The sequence below is a fragment of the Ailuropoda melanoleuca genome, chromosome 17 (assembly GCF_002007445.2).
Source record: "Ailuropoda melanoleuca isolate Jingjing chromosome 17, ASM200744v2, whole genome shotgun sequence".
NCBI lineage: Eukaryota > Metazoa > Chordata > Mammalia > Carnivora > Ursidae > Ailuropoda > Ailuropoda melanoleuca.
In genome coordinates, this window is record NC_048234.1 from 1,266,010 (window position 1) to 1,288,531 (window position 22,522).

General features: G+C 59.2%; 1 protein-coding gene across 1 annotated transcript in view; it reads left to right on the forward strand.

The window, feature by feature from the left end:
* NLRP1 (NLR family pyrin domain containing 1) overlaps positions 1-21,859 on the forward strand; it is a 37,672-nt gene extending 15,813 nt beyond the window's left edge. Inside the window, exons 5-16 of the mRNA XM_034647263.1 lie at positions 2,912-3,082; positions 5,762-5,932; positions 6,259-6,429; positions 7,940-8,029; positions 9,376-9,464; positions 9,983-10,385; positions 11,644-11,867; positions 16,532-16,794; positions 17,222-17,347; positions 19,228-19,369; positions 20,583-20,627; positions 21,078-21,859. Of these exons, the coding sequence (XP_034503154.1) occupies positions 2,912-3,082; positions 5,762-5,932; positions 6,259-6,429; positions 7,940-8,029; positions 9,376-9,464; positions 9,983-10,385; positions 11,644-11,867; positions 16,532-16,794; positions 17,222-17,347; positions 19,228-19,369; positions 20,583-20,627; positions 21,078-21,406 (2,224 nt within the window). The 3' untranslated portion in view covers positions 21,407-21,859. The remainder of the gene's footprint in view (positions 1-2,911; positions 3,083-5,761; positions 5,933-6,258; positions 6,430-7,939; positions 8,030-9,375; positions 9,465-9,982; positions 10,386-11,643; positions 11,868-16,531; positions 16,795-17,221; positions 17,348-19,227; positions 19,370-20,582; positions 20,628-21,077) is intronic.
* Positions 21,860-22,522: the final 663 nt, after the last annotated feature.

Sequence of the window (22,522 nt, forward strand, 5' to 3'; positions counted from 1 at the left end):
TGGGGCACGTTTCCACCCCCACGCTGGCCTGACTTGTCTGTCTGTCTCTCTCTCTCTCTCTCTCTCTCTCTCTCTCTCCCTCTCTCTCGGAGAAACTGCTTGCTCAGCTGCCTCAGGCAACCCCCTGATGGCCGCTGACAATGACATTGGCCCTGCGATGTCCCCCCATCACCTGAGGATGTGTGGGCCTGCAAGAGTGTCTCTATTTTTCCCTGAAAAACTGGCTTCCTTGCTTGTACCCAGGATGCACTGCTGGTCAGCCTGAAACCCACCCCGTTCGAGGGAATGGAGCACCTTGTGCTCCAACCCGGTCCCCCCAGCACAGTCGCAGTACTGATCGCTTAGTACCCGGATGATTCGTTCCATAAATACTTATTAGAACCGATTTTGTGCTAGGCTCTGTGCTCTGAGATCACAGACTAATAAACACAGTCTCTGTCCTCAAGGAACTCAAGACCTGAGGCAGAAGACAGAGGCCATTCCCATGATTGGAATAGAGAGCAGTGCCCACGGGGACAGGGGCACGGACACGGCTCCCCCAGAGCCTGAGGAAGGGAGTGAGCGCACAAATAGAGCAGAAAAACAAAGGGCCTCAGAGGAAGAAATGTTGGACTCGGGGCTTTTATTTTTTTATTTTTTTACATTTTTTTCTTTTTCTTTTCTTTTTTTTTTTTTTAAAGATTTTTTATTTATTTATTTGACAGAGATAGAGACAGCCAGCGAGAGAGGGAACACAAAGCAGGGGGAGTGGGAGAGGAAGAAGCAGGCTCCTAGCAGAGGAGCCTGATGTGGGGCTCGATCCCGCAACACCGGGATCACGCCCTGAGCCACCGCTGTGCCACCCAGGCGCTGTGCCACCCAGGCGCCCCTACATTTTTTTCTTCTCACGATGACGTTCGTGTTTACCGCAGAACGTGAGGTTATGTCGATATGCAAGCAGATGAAAATCAGCGTGGACCAGCATTCTGTCACCCAGAGGTGGGCCTCATGAACGACCAGGGCTACCCGCAGTCTTTCTTCTGCGCACCTTTCTTTGGCAGAGCTCAACCACGCTGTCCGTTTTATTTTGTGGTCTCTGTCTTTATTTTTTAAGTCATCTCTACCCCCAACGTGGGGCTCAAACTCACGACCCGAAGATCAAGGGTCACATTCTCCACCGAACGAGCCAGTCAGGCACCCAGGTCCTTATCTTCACACCGAGGTGGTCTTCCCCGTGTAATGAGGGAGCCCGCCATGGCCTCATCCTGAACGACCACACGGAAGGTGCCATCACTGTTTTGACCATTTCTCTATTCTGGGCACGTAGGCGGCTTCTCACTGTGCGTGGTTATACGTGGGAGCTGGTCCGTCAAGAAGGACCTGGGCACAGGTGTTGCCAAGGGCGGCAGCCTGACGTGGGGCCTTCGGAAGCGTGCAGAGTGGGCGCGTGGGCAGAGGCTGGGGGTGGAGCAGGGGGAACCCCGGCGGTGAAGCCAGAGCAAGAGCGTTCCCAATGGCGGTGACAAACGGAGAGGGTCCCGAGGTGGGGCGGGAGATTTGAAAGGCACTGAGCTGGGAAGGCAAGACAGAGGGAGCAGCAAGGGGCCACTATGAACGGACAAGACAGACGGGAAGAAATGGGAGATCGGCCAGAGGTTGGAGGAAGGGAGCAGGGGATCAACCCAACGTGGTCGGAATGGACAGCTTCCAGGCATTTGGCTTGTACTCAAGCATTGCACGTTTTGAATGATAAACGTTTAACTTTTTAATTAAAGCCCCTCTGATTAAAGATGGCACATGTTGGCTGAAACAAAAATGTAAAAATGTATGGTTCGAATTCCACAAAACGAAATAGGCATAAAAGAAATGTAAATAATTAAGATTTCAAATGATGGTTTTGGGGGTGGTATGTCTGTCGCATTGACCCTCCTGGGCTGTTAAAGCTTTGAAGTGAGGTAAGGCGTTGGGGGCGCTCTGTAGTATCTTTCAGTCCTCACAAAACCCTCTGCAGGAGGGTCTCTTGCTGCCCTCCTTTTGCAGCTGAGGACGCTGAGCGAGGCTCAGGGAGCTGGGGCGCGAGTGCGTGTGTGCAGAACCAATGCTCCACCCCTCTGCGCAGCTCTGCAGACCTGCGGGAAAGACTACCGGAGTGGGCGGCACACCGAGACGCGTTAGGTCGAGGTGCTGCTGGGTGTCAAGGTGGAGATGCCAGTCTGGACCCCGGGGTAGGGTTGGGGCTGCTGAAGCCTTGGAAATAGATGAGTGCACTAACGGCGTGTGTGAGAACGGAAACATGAAGTGAGTGGAAGGTATACGGGGCAGAGTGCCAGCTCGAACACCCCCAGATGGAGCCCATCATCCTCCGTCCTGAGACACTCTCCTTTGGCACTTCCTCCCAGGGACCCCTCTCCGTCCTTGGAAAGGGAGGGGGTGCCAAGCAAGCCAACCCAGACAGCCGTATACCCGGTCACATATACCATTCCCCTCGTGTCATCCTCAAACCACCTCTCCCAGCCTCTGCTCCCTCTTCCCCTCCCTCCTTTCCTTTCTGGACACCGGGATTCCAGAATGTACGAGAGGAACACAGGTGTGTCTGCATTGAAGGGAGGAAGGCTTCCCGGGCTCCTCCTCTGCACCAGGACCTCTGCTGGGCACTGCAGATAAAAAGAGGAAAAACAGCTGCCCTCGAGGAACTCCCAGACCAGGACAGAAACAGACACACAAAATGCACACTTCAAGATGGTGTGTCAAGGGCTGCAGAATGAGGAACCACACAGAGGAGGGGCGTGCAGCCCGGGGGGGACAGGGGACAGAGGAGCCATGGGGGAGGCTGCTTGGTCGGTCCTGGGCTTGGCACCCTGAGGGGCAGAGCTGCACTTCGGACCCTGCACACACAGCTCACACCCCTCCTGTCCCTGTCCCCCTCCCTCAGGCTCAGGTGTGTCCCCATGACAGATGCCTGCTGGCGGGTCCTCTTTTTCACTCTCCGGACCACTGGAAACCTGAAGGACCTGGACCTGAGTGGAAACCACCTAAGCCAGTCCACGGTACAGAGCCTTTGTGAAGCCCTGAGGTTCCCTTCCTGCCACTTGGAGACCCTGCGGTGAGTCTGAGCTGGGTCCTGCTCTGAAACAGGGATGGGCAGGAGATCAGAGATGGTAGCTGAGTGCACTTTTGGCTCTTCTGTTCAACATTGTACCGGAGGGTCTATCCAGGACAATTAGGCAAGAAAATGAAATAAAAGGCTTCCAGGTTAGAAAGGAAGAGGTAAAACCATCTCTCTGGAGATAGTGTAATCGTACATGTAGGAGATCATAGCCATTAGAACCAATGCACGAATTCACCAAGATTTTAGGATATAAGGTCAACATATAAAAATCAGTTGTACTTCTGCACACTAGCAATGAGCAATCCAAAAACGAAATTAAGAAAACAAGTCCTTGGGGCGCCTGGGTGGCACGGCGGTTGGGCGTCTGCCTTCGGCTCAGGGCGTGATCCCGGCGTTATGGGATCGAGCCCCACATCAGGCTCTTCTGCTATGAGCCTGCTTCTTCCTCTCCCACTCCCCCTGCTTGTGTTCCCTCTCTCGCTGGCTGTCTCTATCTGTCGCATAAATAAAAATAAAAATTAAAAAAAAGAAAAAAAAAAAACAAGTCCACTTACGATAGCATCAAAAAGAGAATAAAATACTTAGTAAATTTAGCAAAAGAAGAGCGAGGCTTATATACCGAAAACTACAACACATGATTAAGAGAAATCAAATGATACCTTAAGTAATGGAAAGACATCCCATGTTCATGGATCGGAAAAATTAATATCGTTATGATGGCGACACTCCCCAAATTGCTGTACGGATTTAATTCAATCCCTATCAAAATCATAGCTGCCTTTCTTGCAGAAGTGGTTGAGCTGATCCTAAAATTCATATGCAAAGATAAGATTGCATGTCAAGCATTGGGGAATCCCCCCAACGTTTACTGCCCAGGAAAAGAAAAGCCAACAAAGGAGACTGAGAAGGAGCGGCCAGGGAGGTGGGGAGAACACCAGCAGAGAGTGCTCCATGGAGCCCAAAGGAGCGGAGGGTTCCGAGGACGGTGTGGCCAGCAGGGGCCGCGGCTGCTGGGAAGCCAAGTAAAGCAAAAGCTGAAAACCGTCCAATGTTGGATTCGCGTTAGGGAAGTCATGGGCGATCTTAGCAGGAACGGCTTCTGCCATGTAAGGGACCTACAACTAGACTGGAAATTTCCATGTGGGAAATGAGACCGCAATATCAAGACTCGGTGATGAAGAGGAAAGAGTTACAGCAGAGGGGAGTGTGGGACCAGCTAAAGATGAGTGTGTGTGTTTGACTACTTGCTTGCGTTTAAGAAGAAGGGAAAGACCGGACTTTGAAATTCGATGATGAGAGATACAGGAAGGGGAGGAGTAGGGGACTGACTGGCCTTGGCGGGGAGGGAGCGCCTTCTCTGCATCTCAGGAAGGCAGACAGGATGGGACACAGAGAGGTAGGCACAGAGGCACGCAGGCTGGACTGTGGGACGCTGTGAGGTTTCCATCTGCTGGCTCCATTTTTCTCTGTGGGGTAGGAATCGAGTTGTCTGCCAAGAGTGTGAGGGCTGGCTGTGGAGGTTCAGGGAAGACACCGTCCTGAAGTGGCCACTGTAAAGTGGGGGGTTTCCACCTGCCAGGCATCGCCGAGGCTCATGGTCCTGGTTCCTAACGGCCACACCTGTCCTGTGACTCAGGCGGGAGTGGGGGTTGGGTTCGGGATCAGGAAGATGGCAGAGTTTGGGGTTAGCCAGAAGGATGTGACGGAAGGTCACCTTTAGGGTGTTGGCGAGGACAGATCGTGGAATCTAAGCTAGATTCCAAGGAAAGTGAAGAGAAGGAAGCGGGGGCTGGAGAGAAAGGGGAGCCAGCGGAGTGTGAGAAGGCAAATCCAGCCTTGCGTTGTGACTTCCTGTGTCCTCTTCCAAAACCATTGCCAACGAGAGCTGCTTGGTTCTGGTAGAAAAGGCTTCTGAAAGGGACTCAGAAATCCCACCTCACGCCCTGGGGGGAAGCCATCCATCTTCCACAAACCCCTCACGTGTGTAAAGAACTTCATAATCTCCATGTCTTCTGGGGTCTTCAGGAAAGAACCCATGAACATTGCACAGAAGGGACAATTATTTCTGTTTCCCGGACGATAAGAACTGAGGCTCAGAGAGGTCCACTGGCTTGGCCCAGTTTCCACAGCCAGTAACAGAAGATCTGAGACGGGAACCCAGTGAGGACACAGTCGGCACCGGCAGGACCCCTCTGTCGGGAGAGCCCGGATCTGGCTCATGCCAGCTCACTGGGGTCATGTCATAAAAAGGAGTGTTGCCCCAAGAGCATCGGCACAAGCCGGGTAGATGTGACTCTTTCTCCTCACTGGAAACACGGGGGGAGCTCAGAGCGTTATTGCCTTTGGATGCACGACCATCTAAGTAAGCCCCTCCAGCAAAGTCCTGAGTGACGACTGGAACGCTCCCGTCAGAGGTCGTGTGGGCTAGGATGGAGGATTCCGGGGTGTTCTGCTTTAGGGGGGGCACGTCGAATTGAACATATTACTTAGGCAAAGAGAAGGAGCTGGTGATCTGAGAGGAGTGTCAGAGCAGAGGCAGGACGGCAGGGGGATGAGTGTTGGGCCGCCTCTGGGACAGAAGGGACGGAGAAGGGCTGCATGGGAGCGAAGGCGGGGGAGGGGGCAGGACGTTGGCAGGTGTCAGTGGAATCGGCAGGTGTGTGTCTCCCACAGGTTGGCCCGCTGCGGCCTCACGGCTGAGAGCTGCAGGGACCTTGCCTCGGCGCTGAGCGCCAGCCAGACCCTGACCCAGCTGGAGCTGAGCGTCAACTTACTCCTGGACGCGGGAGCCGAGCACCTTTGCGAGGGGCTGAGACAGCCAGGCTGCAGGATACACCGGCTGCTGTGATTGTCCTCACTGACCGTTTGTGGGGGTGGGCCGGGCAGGGGGAGAGCGGCGGGAGCTGCGGGGGACAGAGCAGGACAGACACTTCATTCCAGTAGCAGCCACCACACTCCCCTTAGCTTTCTCTCCTGTGTCAGAAGTCCCCGGTCTGTTCTCCCGCATCGTAAATGCCCTGACTGTTGAAACCCACCAGGGCTCCCTTGTCAGCTGGCTCTGGGCGCCCGGCAGGGTCGATGTGGTCAGCCCCGACACCCAGCCGTGCAAGGGGACACTGGGCACGTTAGTCATACAGGTTACAGTGGGCCTGGGCGCGTCTCTCCTGCAGACTGGTCGGCTGCGGCCTCACTTCCGGCTGCTGCCAGGCCCTGGCCTCCACGCTGAGCACCAGCCCCAGCCTGACCGAGCTCGATCTGCGGCAGAATGAGCTGGAGGACGTCGGCGTGCAGCTGCTCTGCGGAGGGCTCAAGAGCCCTACCTGCCAGCTCGTGCTCCTGTGGTAAGGCCTGCGGGGTCTCAGGCGGGGGGCCAGGGGAGGGGAGACGCACGGGGTGGCAAGGTCGTGGAGGCCGTGGAAGTGGACAGGGGAAGGATAAGGGCCCCACAAATGTAGGTCAGCCTGGGCTCTTCACCAGCTCCGACACGGACCCAAGCCGAGGGGCTCGGGGAAGTCTGCATCGGAGACTCAGCTGTCTTCATCTGTGTAATGGGCCCATGTGTCCACCCCGCGAGCCGCGAGAAGTACAGTGCACGTTAGAACGTGGGCAGCCTGGGAAGAGACTCGGACAGGGGGGCGCGATCTTCAGGAGCAAGGCGGGCGACTGTAAGGGGACCCTCAGGCCACTTCTCCCTCCTCCCCTCGCCGCGTGCCTCCCACGGGCCCGCCTCGGGCGGGCTCTCGGAACATGGGAGTGAGCAAGCAGATGGGGGCGCTGCCCTCCTGACATTCACACTCCAGTGGGAACCAGGGGAACGCTAGTCGCCAGTCACGTGCTAATGCACCAATGCGGATTTCCGAGCTCCGCTGGGAGCTGTGAAGGGAAAGGGAGGGTCTTCTGAGTCTGTGGGGTGGGGGAGGATGGAGTGGACTGAGGGACCTCGAGGCCGAGACCCCAGGCAGAAGCAGGAGCTGGCCAGGCCCAGGCGGGGGAACAGCCCCGGGCAAGATGGGCACAGAGCAGATCAGGCCTGCAGGGTGGGGGCAGCAGACCACCCTCCCTCCCGCCCTGAGGTCCTGGACAATCACCCAGGGAGCAGCCATCCCCACTGGGTTCTCTCTGCCTCCTTCCTCCACACCCTGAAAACAAGCCCGTGGCTCTTTCTGGCGACACCCCTCCCTGCAGCCCCCGGCTGGGCCCTGTCACATTCAGCAGGCCAGGGGCTCCAGGACCCACACACCCTGGTCCCTGTAAGCTCCAGTTGGCCCTCGGAAGGGGTCTGCACAGCCTGGGTTCTCAGACCTAGGGAGCAGGGGAGCTGGACACCAAGGGACCAGACCCCGGGGACTGGACAGAGTGCAGGGAGCCCTCCCAAAGCTGACACTGACCCTTCACGACCCGGGGGCTAGCACCTCCACCCCCAGCCCACTCCGTACGCAGCGTTCTTGGCTCTCACGGTCTCCCACACATGGGAGGGACTGCTGGGGCTTGGTCCATGTGGGCTGGAGGGACTGGGCCCTGACTCCCTGGCCACGAGTCATGTCCTGGCTGCTTGCCCTCTGGCATGCCACAAAGGTCTCTGCCTCCTCCCCTCCTCAACCCCGGGGACCCGACCCACAGGGGCGACCATCCACGCAGCAGGCCGTCCCCTCCCCCCAGGGGAGAAGGGCTCCGCCGGCTTTGGTGAGTAGGGCGTGCGCCTCCCCATACAGGGCGCGGGGCTTCCCACCTGCCGCCTTGTCTATGGCTCGCACACGTGGAGTAGGCCCACATGTGTCAGAGGTGAGGACTCAGAGACCCTGAGGGGGCAATAAGCATCCCAGGAGAACCAGGCTTCCTTTGTGCTCGCAGGCTGGACCAGACCAAGCTGAGTGAGGAGGTGATCCAGATGCTGAGGGCCCTGGAGAAGGAGAAGCCTCCACTGGTCATCCACAGCAGATGGTAAGGGGGTCAGGGGGACCCAGAACCCCCTCGGGCTGACCCAGGCCCAAGGCCGTCACTGGCCAGAGCCAAGCCCTGGGGTGGAGGCAGACAGACCCGGGAAGAAGCCAGGAGGCCACGGCCGCCAGAGTGGGCGTGTGTGTGGATGCAAATAGAACGGGTCACTGCGCTGCTCAAACCATTCCAGTGGACGACCAGGGAGATGAACGGGAACAGAGGCAACAGGAACGCGGGTGGGGCTGGGAACGAGGAACGAGGAACCTGGAGGGGGAGGCAGAGTCAAAGAGCGAGAGGCTTGGGACCAGACCAACGCCGGGCTGGGGGGCCGGCGGGAGAGGCCCGGGCAGAGTCCATCTTCCCCGCGGGGCATACACTGCAGCTTCCCTGCTCCCCCAGTTTGGGGCACTCGGGCCCTGACCCTGCGTGGATGCCCAGGTTCGTGGCTGCCGTTCGAAGGGAAAGGGCACGAGGCTGGGCGGACCTTCCCTGCAGACGCACTGTGTGTTGGGCGGGCCGCAGGGAACAGGGCTTGGTGCCAGTTACCCCCCAGCCCGTGTCGCTGTACCTGGGGCGGGGGCGGGTAGGGAGCGCTTTCAAGGGCTGGTTTCACCCTGTCCGAGAGGAGCGGGGCTGAGCCCTGAAAGGCCGGAGGGATTAGCTGGGCCCTGAAGGGGGGATCCCAGGCAGAGGAAGAGGCTCCCAGCAAGGCTCCTTCGAGGAACAGACCGAGGCCAGGTGTCAGGAACAGCGCCACTCAAAGTGCGGTCCGTGGACCAGCAGCGCCTGGGAACGCACTAGAAATGCAAATTCTCGGGCCCCACTCCAGACCTGCTGAATCAGAATTTCTGGGGTGGGGGTTCCAGGCCCGTGTGTCTGACAAGCCCTCCAGGCGAGCTTGAGAACCCCTGGTCTAGGGGTGAGTGAGCAGGGGGACTGGCGCAGCAGGTGGGGGCAGGGAGACAGGCAGAGCAAAGCCTTCACCCCAGCAGCAGCGGACAGACATCTCGGGGCTTCCGAGGGGAGGGCGAGCATCGCTGTGCCTGGAGGGATGGCCTGGGAGGGGCGAGAGGGGGGGAGAGCAGAGGGGTGCCGCAGGCCGGGGTGGAGGCCATGGAAGGGGAAGAGGATACAAAGAGCTCTTCTGGGGGGAATGACAGGTGACCCGTCAGCTCTCCCACGTGGGGGTTCAGGATGACACCCCAGTTCTGGCTCTGGCCTGGAGGGCTGAGCAGATGGGATCATTCACAGGGAAGGGGCTCCTGGAGAAGCCTGGACTTGGGCCACACGTTCAAATTGGGACAAGCTGGAGACAGCCCTGGCTTCCTCTAGGATCTCTGTGTGTCTAGGACACCAAGTGTGACGATACCTAACAAGGTCCCAAGCGAGGAAGAGACGAGCGGCCTGTCCTCACCCGAGCAGCAGAGACAAGACTCAGGTAGTCTGAGGGTCCAGGCTGGGGGCATCATGGAGGGGTGGCTCCATCCCCTTGCCGCTGGGCTGCGACAGGGCGGGTTTCCCCCTAATACAGTCTACCCCGTGGGAAGCCTTCCGCTCCCAGAACCTTGCAGGACTTTTGCTTCCCTGTCCGAGCCTGGGGGGTTGGGGCCTGAGAGTCATCTCTCCATCCCTGCGCATCCGTGCTTCAGCCGTGTTCGGCTCACAGCTGCCCACCTGTAGCCACCGGGAAGAGCAACAGTTCTGGGCGGTGGGGGGTGCAGGGCTGGAGCAGGGCTGGGACTATGTCGGGCTGGGGCAGGGGCTGGGGCAGCAGGGCTGGCCCTCCTCAGGCAGCAGGCAGGCAGCCGCAAGAGCGGGGACAGAGGCTTCAGACCCTTCCTGCCGTGAGCCAGGGAGCCCAGCCTTGGGAAGGGCCCCCCGCCATGATCTCTTCACGGGGCCGGGGGAGGCCAGACAGAAAAACCTAGAGCTGACCACTGTCCTGCCTGTTTCCAGAGAGAAGCTCCCTGCAAACAGCTCTGCTGGAATTCTTTCTGCCTCTCCCTATCCCTCCGGAGAACCTGGCTTCCCCTGTCTCTCCGGAGGACCTGGCTTCCTCTGTCCCTACAGAGGACCAGGCTTCCTCTGTCCCTACAGAGGACCTGGCTTCCCCTGTCCCTACGGAGGACCTGCCTTCCTCTGTCCCTACGGAGGACCTGCCTTCCCCTGTCCCTACGGAGGACCTGGCTTCCCCTGTCTCTCCGGAGGACCTGGCTTTCCCTGTCCCTACGGAGGACCTGGCTTCCCCTGTCCCTCCAGAGGACCTACACAGGGAGCTTCTGGGGACCAAGGATGACTTCTGGGGTCCCCTGGGGCCTGTGGCCACGGAGCTGGTTGACGAAGACAGAAGCCTGTACCGGTGAGGGGGCTGGGGGCGGGGGTGCTGCTGACCTGGGCTGGCCTCCCACATCACCCTTCTCACACCTGCTCCCCACAGCCCGTCAGCACCACACCCATGGCGCTGGGGTCCCCTCCCCTTCCAAGCCCACAGGCAAGGACAAGGCTGAGATCCTGAGTTAGTGCTTTCATTATGGAAAGGGGGGTTTTATTGTGACAGTTTTCAACCATGAACCAAAACGGGGCCCAAGGAACTTTCATGTACCCATCACCCAGGTTCAACAGCCGTCTCGCCCAATTTATTCCATTCTCCCACCTTCTGTTGTCAGAGCATTTCAAAGATTTTATATATTTATTCATTTAAGAGAGAGAGCGCAAGTCGGGGTGGGGGGGCAACTGAGTGGGGAGCCCGATGTGGGACTCGATCCCAGGACCCCGGGATCATGACCGGAGCCAAAGACAGGTGCCCAACCGACTGAGCCACCCAGGTGTCCCTCTATTAGAGCATTTTAAATCCAAAATATTGGGTGATTTTACCCCTAAATATTTTGTGATTCATTTCTGAAAACGGCAAAGAAAGGCCTTTCTTCACTAACACAATAACCGTTAGCAGATGGAACGTTTTCAAGTCCTTCCGATCAGCTCGGGCCCAGTCCGCGTTCAGAGGTGCCCACTTGTCCTGGCTTATCACTATCCACAATGTGCAGCCGCGGTGTCCGTGGTCACAATCGTGATCTCCTCCACGACACATGGCCACGCACCTCCTCTCTGCTGAGAGGTGGTTTCCCTCCCACCTTACCCCTGCGGACGCTGCCTGCCTGCGACCCCACTACTCACCACGTGGGGAACCTTGGGAATATCGCTCGAGGCCCCTGCAGAGCTGTTTTCATTTCCAAAGGTGTGTCGTTAGTATTACTGTGTAGACTATATTGGCAAATAGGCCTTTAAAACAAGAACGCTTTCCTGTTTCATCACCGTCACCATAATAGAAACGTAACCACCCCCAGGCATGCGTTAATGTGTCCGCGGGCGCCAGGTCCCGCAGCACTCCCACCACGGGGAAGGGTGTGCCTGTCACCCTGGTTTACAGAGAACACAGATCAGGGAAGCTCAGTGACCTGCCCATACGGTCAGAGGGCAGAGGAGCCATGGCTCACACCCGAGTCCTTCTGGCTGCTGCATCTGGGTCTGCGGCGCTCCACTGGGTCCGCAGCGCCCTGCACAGGGTCTGGTGAGTTGGCACAGAGTAATTCTGGGTCCCCCTCTCCCTGTTCCCCCAGCGTCCGCTTGCCCGTGGCTGGCTCCTACCACTGGCCCAACACGGGTCTCCGTTTCGTGGTGAGAGGGCCCGTGACCATCGACGTGGAATTCTGCGCCTGGGACGTCGGCCTGCGAGGGATGGTCCCACAGCAGGACTGGGTGGTGGCGGGCCCTCTGTTTGACATCAAGGCGGAGCCAGGGGCCGTGGCAGCTGTGTACCTCCCCCACTTTGTGGACCTCCGAGGTGAGCAGCGGGGAGGGGACAGCGGTAATGAGGGCCCTGGAAGGGGCTTGGGTGGCGGTGTCCTGCGGGGGGAGCGTGCGGCCTCCTCAGAGAGACGGGGTTATAGAACGGAAGCGCCGTGCTCTGCGCAGCTCTTTATTTGAAGCATCTTGGTCTCCCGGCCTCCTCATTCTTCTCGCCCGAATTACTCGAAAGTTTCCCTGAATTGGAAGCATTCTCCTCGGTAACGAGAATAACTGGCATCTACTCGGTGCTCTCTACCCAGGTTGTGTCCCTCGTGGTCCCGGCGGGAACCAGGCCACGTGGTCAGTGGTGGTTTTGGAAGAGACAGGGCCATTTACGAAGTGAGGGGCAATGAAGTAACGGGGCTGTCGGGTCCCCACGGGCGGGACTAGTGCCTGACGGGGAGCCGGGAGCGGGGGCTTCCCAGGAGGATATGGAGTCATGAAGAGTAACGAACGCACCTTTCCCGACCTCTCTCGCTTCCGAAGACTTCCCTCGATAAAGTTCCAAGATCTGTGAGCTCACAGTCAGAAATCTCCCACGCGGTGAACAAGGCACCGTGAGCGAGAACCAGCGGGAACGGCAGGTCCCAGGATCAGCCCCACGAAGACCCCAGACATTGAAATCATCAGACACCACCCTTAAAATAACTACGTTTCATGTGCCTGAGGAAAGGGTCCTTAAGATATGCGCGAGAAGCAAGGCGCTATTACCAAGGGTCAGCCGAGTTCAGACACAAACTAAATTTCAGAAAATATTTTATTTTTTTTTTTTTTTTTTTTTTTTTTTTAAAATTTTTTTTTTTTTTTAANTTGACAGAGATAGAGACAGCCAGCGAGAGAGGGAACACAAGCAGGGGGAGTGGGAGAGGAAGAAGCAGGCTCATAGCAGAGGAGCCTGACGTGGGGCTCGATCCCATAACGCCGGGATCACGCCCTGAGCCGAAGGCAGACGCTTAACCGCTGTGCCACCCAGGCGCCCCCAGAAAATATTTTAAAACATGGGAAAAATAAAGATTCAGCAACGTGGAAGAGGCCGTAAGAGGACGTCTGATCAGAATCCAGGAGGATGTGACAGACAGGACGGAGAAGCGGCAATGTTGGAAGAGAGACTTGCCAAGAAATTTCTCCAGTCGCCGAAAGATGGGACTTCGTTCTCAGGATGAAAAAATCCCAAGAGTTAAAAGCAGGAGAGAGAGAGACATCTGGACCCATCGTAGCGAGACTGCGGAAGATGGAAGCCTAAGGGGAGGTCGTGGCAGCGGCCAGGACGGACACGGCCAGCAAGGTGGGGCCACCAGGCTGACCACAGACTTCAGAACAGTGGCTCGGGACGTGTCTCCCGAGGTTCCCTCGTAACAATGGTCCATCGAGAAATTGCAAACACAGAAAAAATCGTTGTTCAAGAGAAAAGTAAAATTGGTGAAACGTTTAAAGGGTTTAATCGTGATCGATGATTTGATGGACAGTCGGTGTTACGGCGGACACCGGGGCTGAGCACTCACCCTGTGTCTGGTTGAGTTAGATCGCAGAGGGGGCTGTGGTCGTCACGGTCCGTTTATCTGTTGGCTGGTAGATTTGCTTGTAGTGCTGCCCCAGGAATTAAATATATCTGGGTAAAGGTACGGATTTACTTTAGACTTTACGCACATTAAACAATCAGGGTCATCAATCGAAGAACATACGTGTAAGAAGAATCATTGACAAAGCAGCAGCAAGAAAGAGATGGAAAGAAAAATGAGAAGCAAGGAACTTGGCCGGTTCTGGGGACCGGGGAGGCTCATTTGTCAAGAGCACACAGGCTTGGTGTGAACCACTGAAGTTTCGGGAATACAGCGTGGGGGCCAGGACCAAGGGCAGAGGCTCGGGGTTCCCGGGGGTGCCTGGCTGGATGGACAGGGTCACTAGGGAAGATTCCAGAGTGAAGCATGGGTGGGGCAGGTGCAAGATGGCTCAGGGAGGGGGCACCCACAGCAACCATCCTGCCTCTTCCTCAGAGTGGGACCTTGACCCAGGGCGTCTCCAGGTGCCCTGTCAGGGACGGAATGCTTGGCCAGTGGAGTCGGCGGGCTCAGCTCTGCCCAGCAACGAGGTACTGTGGCCTCCACGCTCGGCCCAGGATGCTCGGGGCCACACCGCCACTCCCCCTGCTCGATGCCAAGATATTCTGGGAAAATCTCCGGGTCTGAGGCCTGGGCGAGAGCACACGAGCAGGGCCCGCGAGAGGACGGCCTGCCTTTTGCTCGGGGCTTGTGCCCTTTGGAGTCTGTCCGCAGACCAAGAAGCAAAACGCACAAAAGCAGCTTGTAGCTCACGCCAACCCAGGAAACGGCCCCTCGCAGGAATCCACACACCTGCTGTGTGGGCTGCAGCTGGGTCCTGTCCTGGAAACCACGACCTCGCTGCCCAGCCCGGCCCAATTTAGGACCTGGGCCCTGGCTGCCTGTTCACTGTCCGCCGTGAGGTCCTACGTCGAGTTATAGCTTTCCACGGTGAGCTTTCTGCCGCTGTGGACAGAGCCTCGAGCTTCAGCCCCTCCACGTCTCGGCCGTACCCCAGAGCCTCCCAGACCCGGCTGCTCACGGCGCTGTCATCCTTCTGTGGGACTGGCTCCGTCAACCGCGGGACCCAGAGCAAAGTGAAAACCCGCAGCCCTCTGTTCCACAGTCATTCAGAGCCTCAGGACCTGGACAGCAGGCCACTGAACCAAGCACACGGCCCTCGTGGGCATGGAGCCCTGTGGGACCGCACAGGCTGCGGCCCCTGCAGCCAGCTCTGTCCTTTTGGGCCCTCCTCCCCCGGCCCCTGCCTCCTTCAGCGCACGGGGCAGCCTGCCCTCCACAGAGCTCGTCCCCCCGGAAGTGAGTTCGCTGGCTCCAGGGGCTCAGTCCTGTCTGTGCTGCCCACAGGGGAAGGACAGAGCTCGCACAGCCATCCGGGTGGGGTCACCCCAGCTCCTGCGGGAACACACCAGTTCCAGACAGCCGGGAGCCCCTGGCACGCCCCCCGTGCCGCGAAACTGTTGCTTCTCTGGGACCCACACCTCCCGAGTCGTACGGCGATGGAGTCCAGAAATCACTGATTCTGCAAAACGTATCTTCAAGAGACCTTTCCCTCCCCAGAACCTCACGTGTTACCAGGAGTGGCCATCGTTGGGGGGAGAAGCAGGAGGAACCACACAGCCCACTTGCAGCGTTCCCCGTCAGGCTGCGTTTGACCCCTAGCCACAGCAGGCGACCCTTGCCGTTCCCAGGGTGTCACAGACAGAATCCCCGCAGTCCCGCGGGGAGGGGTACGCTGCACACCGAGGCCAGTGACTCAGACCCTGAGAGCAGGTGGTGCTTTGCAGGGAGTCAGAGCCCTGCAGTCCCCGTCACTGACCGCCCCGCCAGCCAGCTCTCCGCCCCACCTTCACGTGTCCCTCCTCGACCAGGAGAGTCACAGTTACTCCTCAGCAGCTCACCTGAGCCTGGAAGGTGCGGGTGACACGCTCCGCAGAGAGGGCAGAGCCCTGGGACCAGCCGCAGAGCCGAGTACAGGCTCCTGGACTGTGGGGGCAGCAGCGGCCCGAGCCTGGGCAAGGAAGCGTGACGGCGGCACTCGAGACGCTGTAGGTCCTTGTCCTGTTTGCCGTCTGTCCCCATGCTGGGCCGTGATCTCCAGGACTGTAGTACCCAGGTCGTTCCGTCACGGGGCAGAGATTTACTGGGCACCTTTGTTTAATCAAGAGATGAGTCCCTGAGCCCCGACCCTGCCTCTGAAACACCCTCCTCTCGATGGCGGGCTCCGCACGTCCTCAGTGAGGCCAGCCACAGGCAGCTTCTCAGTCCAGGATCTTCCCCGCGGCTCCCCTCCTTCTGCAATCCATCACCACAAAGACACCATCCAGCAGCAGGAGAGGAACAGAAATGTTGGTTCTCGAGTAGCCGATAGGTTTAATGAAAGATCGGGCAACAAGTCTTTAAGGAAAAAAAGAGGGAAAAGGCGGTGAGCCGAGGACGTTGAGAAGCCAAGACTCCCAGGGTGGCAGCAAGAAAGGGAGGGAGGGCCCTCCTGCCGCGGCGGCCACCGGCTCCCCACCCTACCTGGCTGCCAGAAGGGTCCCTGCCTCTTCATCTGCCCTCCACCGCCTCCGGATCCAGGCCCTGGTCAGGAGCACCCACGGGGGCCAGCCTGGGCGCAGGGGTGTGTCTCGGCCGCTGGGAGCAGCAGCTTCCGGGGGGAGGGGCCCACTCGGTTCCTGCTGAGCCCCTCACAACGGTGGGGGGCGAGGTTCTTCCCAAAAGGGAGTGTACGCGTGACAAACGCAGACACCACATTGGTCACTCCATGTCCCCGCTGTCCCTTCCCGCTGTTTGTTCTCGCGCCGGCCTCCCCCACTGGCCTACACGGTCAGAGGTCGCGCCAGCACAGCTCCACAGGGCCAGATCCCCCCAGCGCTGGGACCAGGGGCTGGGCCTGGTGTGGGCTCGGCTCGGGGGCCCTACCATGCTCCCGCCCTGGAGACGGGGTTGCCCACAGCCTCCCAAGGCCCCAGACCCAGGCAGGACCCCCCTCCTTCCAGACAGGCCATTGAGCCCCCATCCCCGAAACCAGCTGCCCCGGCCCAGCCCGATCCCACGAGGCACTAAATCCTTGTCTCTCGACTCCGTGCTTTGACAGGGGGCCACGTGGACACCTCCCTGTTCCAAGTGGCACACTTGAAAGAGGAGGGGATGCTCGTGGAGAACCCGACCAGGGTGGAGCTGTACCACGTGGTCCTGGAGGACCCCAGCTTCTCCCCCATAGGCGTGCTCCTGAGAACCATCAACGCCGCCCTGCGGTTCTTCCCCGTGATCTCCGTGGTGCTGCTGTACCACCGTCTCCAACTGGACGAGATCGCCTTCCACCTCTACCTGGTCCCCAGCGACTGCTGTATTCAGAAGGTGGCCCCAGGAGCCAGGCCGGGCCAGGGCAGGCTGTGGGCAAATGTGGGGTGCAGCCCAAGAGCCCCCCAGACGGGTCAGCGGGAAGAGGGCGGGCGGGTAACCCTGGGACCTGGTCAGCCGCGGGCTGCCCCCTGTGAGTCAGCTTAGGGGGCCTCTTGCCCGGCATCCAGGCCCAAACCACCTCCGCCCCCCAAACTTCCTCTCCAGCGACGCCCCAGGTCCCACCTGGCATCACAGAGGCCCAGCACGGGGCTCTGGGTACCGCAGGTCGTGGGGCAGAGCGGCCACTCCGTCCCACAGACACACAGAAGTACCTCCTCCCTTGGCTCAGACCACATTCAGTGGGCAGAACGCCGTGGACGGACCCTCTGAGCCACACAGCCGACCCAGCCCCTCCCCTGACCGTGCTCTGTGTGCCCCTCAGGCCATCGATGACAAAGAGAAGAAATTCCAGTTTGTGCAGATCCACAAGCCGCCCCCGCTGGCCCAGCTCTACGTGGGCTCCCGCTACATTGTGTCTGGCTCGGGGACACTAGAAGCAATCCCCAAGGTGAGCAGACCAGAGGCTCGCCCGTCAGCAGGGTCAGAGGTCATGCCCAGAACTGCTGGGGGGCACGGCGGGGAGCTGGGGCCGGGTCGACGGCACAGGGGAGTTGGGGCAAGCAGCGCGAAGGAGGTCAGGTGGAGGAAAGGGCACATACGGGATGGGGGCAGCACGGGTGTGGGCCCCAGGACACTGGGGGTGCAGCCTCTCCAAGAGGCTTGCAAAGAACAAGTCCTGGGATTTAGACGCTGGTAGGATATTTGGGGGAACACGGAAGACAACGGAAATGCGCTCTAGAAGCGGGCCGTGTTCTGAACCTCGGCTAAGCCCCTCAGCGCCAGGCGGGCCACACGCAGGGACACAGCCGTAACTGGGAAAGCAGGCCGTGTGTTCTGCGAGGGGGCATGTCTGGCGTTTGTGGTTGCACGGTGACCTGTCTGAAGGGGACAGTTCTGTGAGATCGTGCCTGTCCCCCAGGAGGACGCGGCGGGGACGGCAGCCTCGGGTCAGTGCGTAAGAGCACTGAGCTCCCACCGCGAGGGGCTGGCTGCCTTTTGCTCTCGTTCCATCTCCCGTTTGGGCCGGAGACGGATGACGTCGGGTCCCTGGACATTCGTCCACCGTATCCGGATGTTCACCACGGCCCAGGTTCCGCTGCTCGGGCCAGAGTGTCTGGGGAACAGCAGCGCGTGAATAGCTGAACCAGAGTCAGTCCCTCCTCCTTGCACGGCCAGCGGAGCCCTCAAACGCTCTGTGTGACATGATGGGCAGGACAGATGCCCAGCAGGACGAGGAAGTGATAAGTATCTCTTGAGTTAGGAAATGCTCACCCAAGGATGGATAGCTTGGACTTTCCTGCCGTGTCGGGCATTAGCAGGGGCATTTATCCAGTGCCAACTGTGTGTCGTCCTCAGTGGGGACAGTCCAGGAATAAGACCGACAGATCCCTGCCCTCTGCACGATGACATCCAGACGGAAGGAGACCTACGTAAATCATAAAAGAAAGAGTGGCCACGAACCATGAGGGGCTGTGAAGGAGACACAACCAGGCCGTGTCAGAGCGTGACGTGGACCCAACCCCGGGGGCCCGGCACGTGTCTCTGGGGGGATGATGTTGGAGTGGGGGCCCGAGTGACAGGACGTGACTCAGGCACGCGGAGGCTTGTGGCAGACAGGTCACACACGTGTGCAGTCTGGAGCACTGAGAAGCTCCTTGCGGGTACAAGACGGGGTCTACTTTCTGAGAGAGGCTCCTGGCCGCTGGGCAGGAGTGGACGGGAAACGCACAAGAGCGAGAAGAGATGGTCGGAGATGGTTGGCAGGCCATCGGGGTCCCGCAGGCGGGAGCTGTTGGCCTCACTAGGGAGACAGCGCGGGCGGAGAGCCGTCCACGGATTTGGGTTGGCGCTGGCAGTGGAGCGGGCAAGACTTCGCGTGCGGTGTGAGAGGCAGGGGTTGGGGATGGTGCCCAAATCCGGTGGCATTTACTGAGTTTGGGGAAAGCGTGCTCGGAGCCAGCGGACGGTCTGAACGTGGGTCACATTTAGGACCCATTGAGGAGACAGGCCAGCAGCTGGCGAAACGAGGGTTCGGGGTCAAGACGGGGGCGGTGGAGGGAGAGGGTCTGGTTTACGATGTGCGACCGCTGCATTTAAGGGCGAGTCCTGACTCGTTCACAGGGCGCCCGGTGGCACTCACCCTCCCCTCCCCCCACCCGGTCAGGATTTGCGGGGAAAGAGAAGGGGCTGAAGGTGGCACTTAATTTCAGCGCAGGGGACCGGGGGAGCGTCCCCCTGGGGCTGCGCTGGGCCACCGGGAAGGTGTTCAATGGGGAGAGACCACCCTCCCCCAGGACGCGGTCAGCTGACGGCTGTTTCTCTCCCCAGGAGCTGGAGCTGTGCTACCGCAGCCCCGGAGAACCCCAAATTTTCTCTGAGTTCTACGTCAGCCACTTGGGCTCGGGGATCAGGCTGCAAGTGAGAGACAAAAAATACGGCACGGTGGTGTGGGAAGCCTTGGTGAAACCAGGTGAAGTCAAGTGCAGGGACGCGGAGGTGGGAGGGAGGAAGTCGGTTACGCTGTGCATATGCGTGTCCGTTGTGTGAGCACAATTCGCCGAGGGGAAAACACGGGCCGGGCATTTTCTAGCCGTGCCCCAGCTGGTTCAGGCGCAGCATTCGAACACGGGTTACCCCGCCCGCCCGCCAAGGCACTCGCTCACATGCCACGCTGTCCTTGAATTAGTGGGTTCTGATCACAGGGCCTTTGGCAAAGTTTCTCGTGAATAAGAACACAACGGTTCTAGGGTTGAAGGGCTCAAGCCAGTTGGGGCAGTACCGGATCAGACACGCGAATCTGGGTCGTTCCAGTATTTTCACGGTAGACAAAGCCGAATCGAATAACGAACTTTCAGGAACGGATGGAATTTCACAGGTAGTCAGCACCGACACCCCCAAGAACCCAAATCTCCTGGACGATGTCTTCCTCCTCTCGGTCTCAATTCTGGCCTCGGGGCTGACGGAAGTCTGTGTGCTTCCCCACGGGTGGGAAAGCCCTTCAGATACTGGCCGATTGTGACCGCGGCTTCCCGAGAGTCCCCTCTCCGGCAAGTTGATAGCTCCGGTTTCTCCCAGAGTCCTCTTCCGTTTGTCTTTAAATTCTTTGCCATCCCAGTCACCTTCCTCCATCAGTGCTCCTATAGGCGACAAGTCAGGATGGGCCCCAGGACCCCCATGTGTGGGTGTCTGTGTGTCCTTCCTGCTGAAATTCACCTGTTACTCCCACGTGCTAAGATTTTCTTGCTTTGGACATTGAACTCCAGGACACACAGATCTGGTCCGTGTGCACCCAGGCCAAACAAGGACAAAGAGTTAGATTCCCGCTCAAGGCAAGGACATTTCAAATAGTTCACGTTACCTAGCGAGGGACCTGGCCAGTTCTCCGCCTCAGTTCTGTTCAGCCCGAGACTGGACTGAGCCATGCTTTCTGGGGTTCAGATGCCTCTCTCTCTGTCTCTGACTATGATCCTGGCCTCAGTTTCCCCACGTGCACAAGGAAGGGACTCACCTGGGCGGTCCCTAAGGGCCCCAGCAGCCCTTGCCTCACAGTATGACCAGAACTTGTCCGTAGCTGCTTGTCAGAATCAAAGAATCTCAGAGTGTGGGTAGGGGTTTCCAGGACCCTCACGAGGGTCCCTAACCAGCTCTGGCACAGTTGCTCCTTCATTTCTGTTTCCCTGCAGGGGATCTCCGGCCTGCGCCCTCTCTGGTCCCTCCAGTCCCGGCAGGTCAGTAACAGCTGCTGGAGACCACAACGCAGGGCAGTCCTGGGTGCACTGTCTGCCTGGGGTGGGGGAGAGAAGAAGGGACTTGACCACTGCATCCCCCACAGGGGTCAGGCCTTGGAGGGTGGCACATGCCCTGGGGCAGAGGCCCTCCTCATCCTCTTACTCCTGCCCACGGGGGCCCTGGTACCCCCTCCATGGAAGGAGAGGGGGCCTCTCTCCCGCTGGACGGCCTCAGATGCCCCCATCACGGGCCCCAACCCCAGCTCGAGCCGATTCATGCTGGCCAGATGCCGACAGGGGGGAGGCAGGTGCCCGTCTGGTGGTCAGATGCCTTTGCAGGGGAGAAGGAGGCAGGATGCAGAGGAAACGAGGGAAGAGAGCTGGGAGGGTGGGGGTGGACAGGGTCAGAGGTCAGAGCCGCAGCTGGAGCCCTTCTGTGTCCCTGGCCAGCCTCACCCTCGCCCCCGGGCGCCCCGGCCTTGCTGCACTTCATGGACCTGCATCGGGAGCAGCTGGTGGCTCGAGTGACATCGGTGGAGCCGGTGCTCGACAAGCTGCACGGGCAGGTGCTGAGCGAGGAGCAGTACGAGAGGGTGCGTGCCAAGCGCACGACGCCCGGCCAGATGCGGGAGCTGTTCAGTTTCAGCAGGTCCTGGGACCGGGCCTGCAAGGATCAGGTCTACCAGGCTCTGAGGGAGACCCACCCTTACCTCATCATGGAGCTCTGGGAGACGGGGCACAGTGGCGCAGAGCGGGGCGCCTCCCCGCCGGCCCCGTAGCGCCAGCGCCAGCACCGGCTGTGGGGCTGGCTCCGCGGACCGCTCGCTGGGCCTCGGCTTCTCCCTCTGCACACCAGTGCCCGTCTGATGGGTTGCCCTCTCGCTCCAAAGTCGTGGGGCTCCCGTGAGGCCTCTGCTGCACGTTCCCACGCCCAGGGATGCCATGTGGGGTTCGGCTTTCCCGGGCCAGCTGTCCAGGTGCGACGGCAGCATTTCAGGTGTTGTCCCTCTGGAGCTGGCAGGACTTCTGTGGAACTTCTAGAAGCCTAACCCAAGAGCCTGATGTGGCGGCCACCACAGCCAGGCCTAGAGCCCTCCCCAGGTCATCAGATTCAAGGAGGAAGAGGAGGGACGTGGGGCTGACCACCTCTGGCTGGAGACAGATGGTGGGAGTGGACACCTTGGGGGTTTTGATGGCTTGGAAACGGGGGCAAAAAAGAGCTTTATTTTCCACTTGTCCTTGCCGAGCTTGGTTCTTCTGTGGGTCCAAAGTGTGCTCTGTTTCTGAATCCAGATGGGCTGCTAGAGCTCAGACGGGGTGAAGAAGGATGTGCCCACGGGGAAATGGAATCTGGATCCTAGCTTAGACATCTCCCGCACAAACGGACTCCCGACCTTTCCCCTGTCCTACGCACCCCTGCCCCGTGCTCCCGCAGCACCTTGTGCCCCCCACCCCTCAGAGCTTTCAGCGCATGGCGTTGTCCCTCCTGCTTCATCGCTGGCCTCCCCCCACCATCTGGGAAGCTCTCAGAGGGCAGGAGCCGTTTCTGATCTGCTCATCAGTTTATTCCCAGAGCCTAGCACAGTGCCTGGCACATGGTAGGCATAAAGTGAGGCTTTATTAACAGGCAAATGGTAAAGGAACCACCCCGGATACATCTCTTATCTCCCTTCCTGGCCACAGTACCATCCATGGGAAACCAGGGCCGCCTTCGTAACAGTCCCCAATCAGGAGGCCACCCCACGGTCCCAGTGAGCCGGCAATCTTAGAACAGAACCCACTAGTATTAAAACATGTACACCGTTGCCGTTCTGAACTCAGGAGAACTAGCCCTGCCGAAGATAGGGAAGCACAAGCTGATTGTAGCCACCCCCTCCCTCCTGTCGCCGGTCACC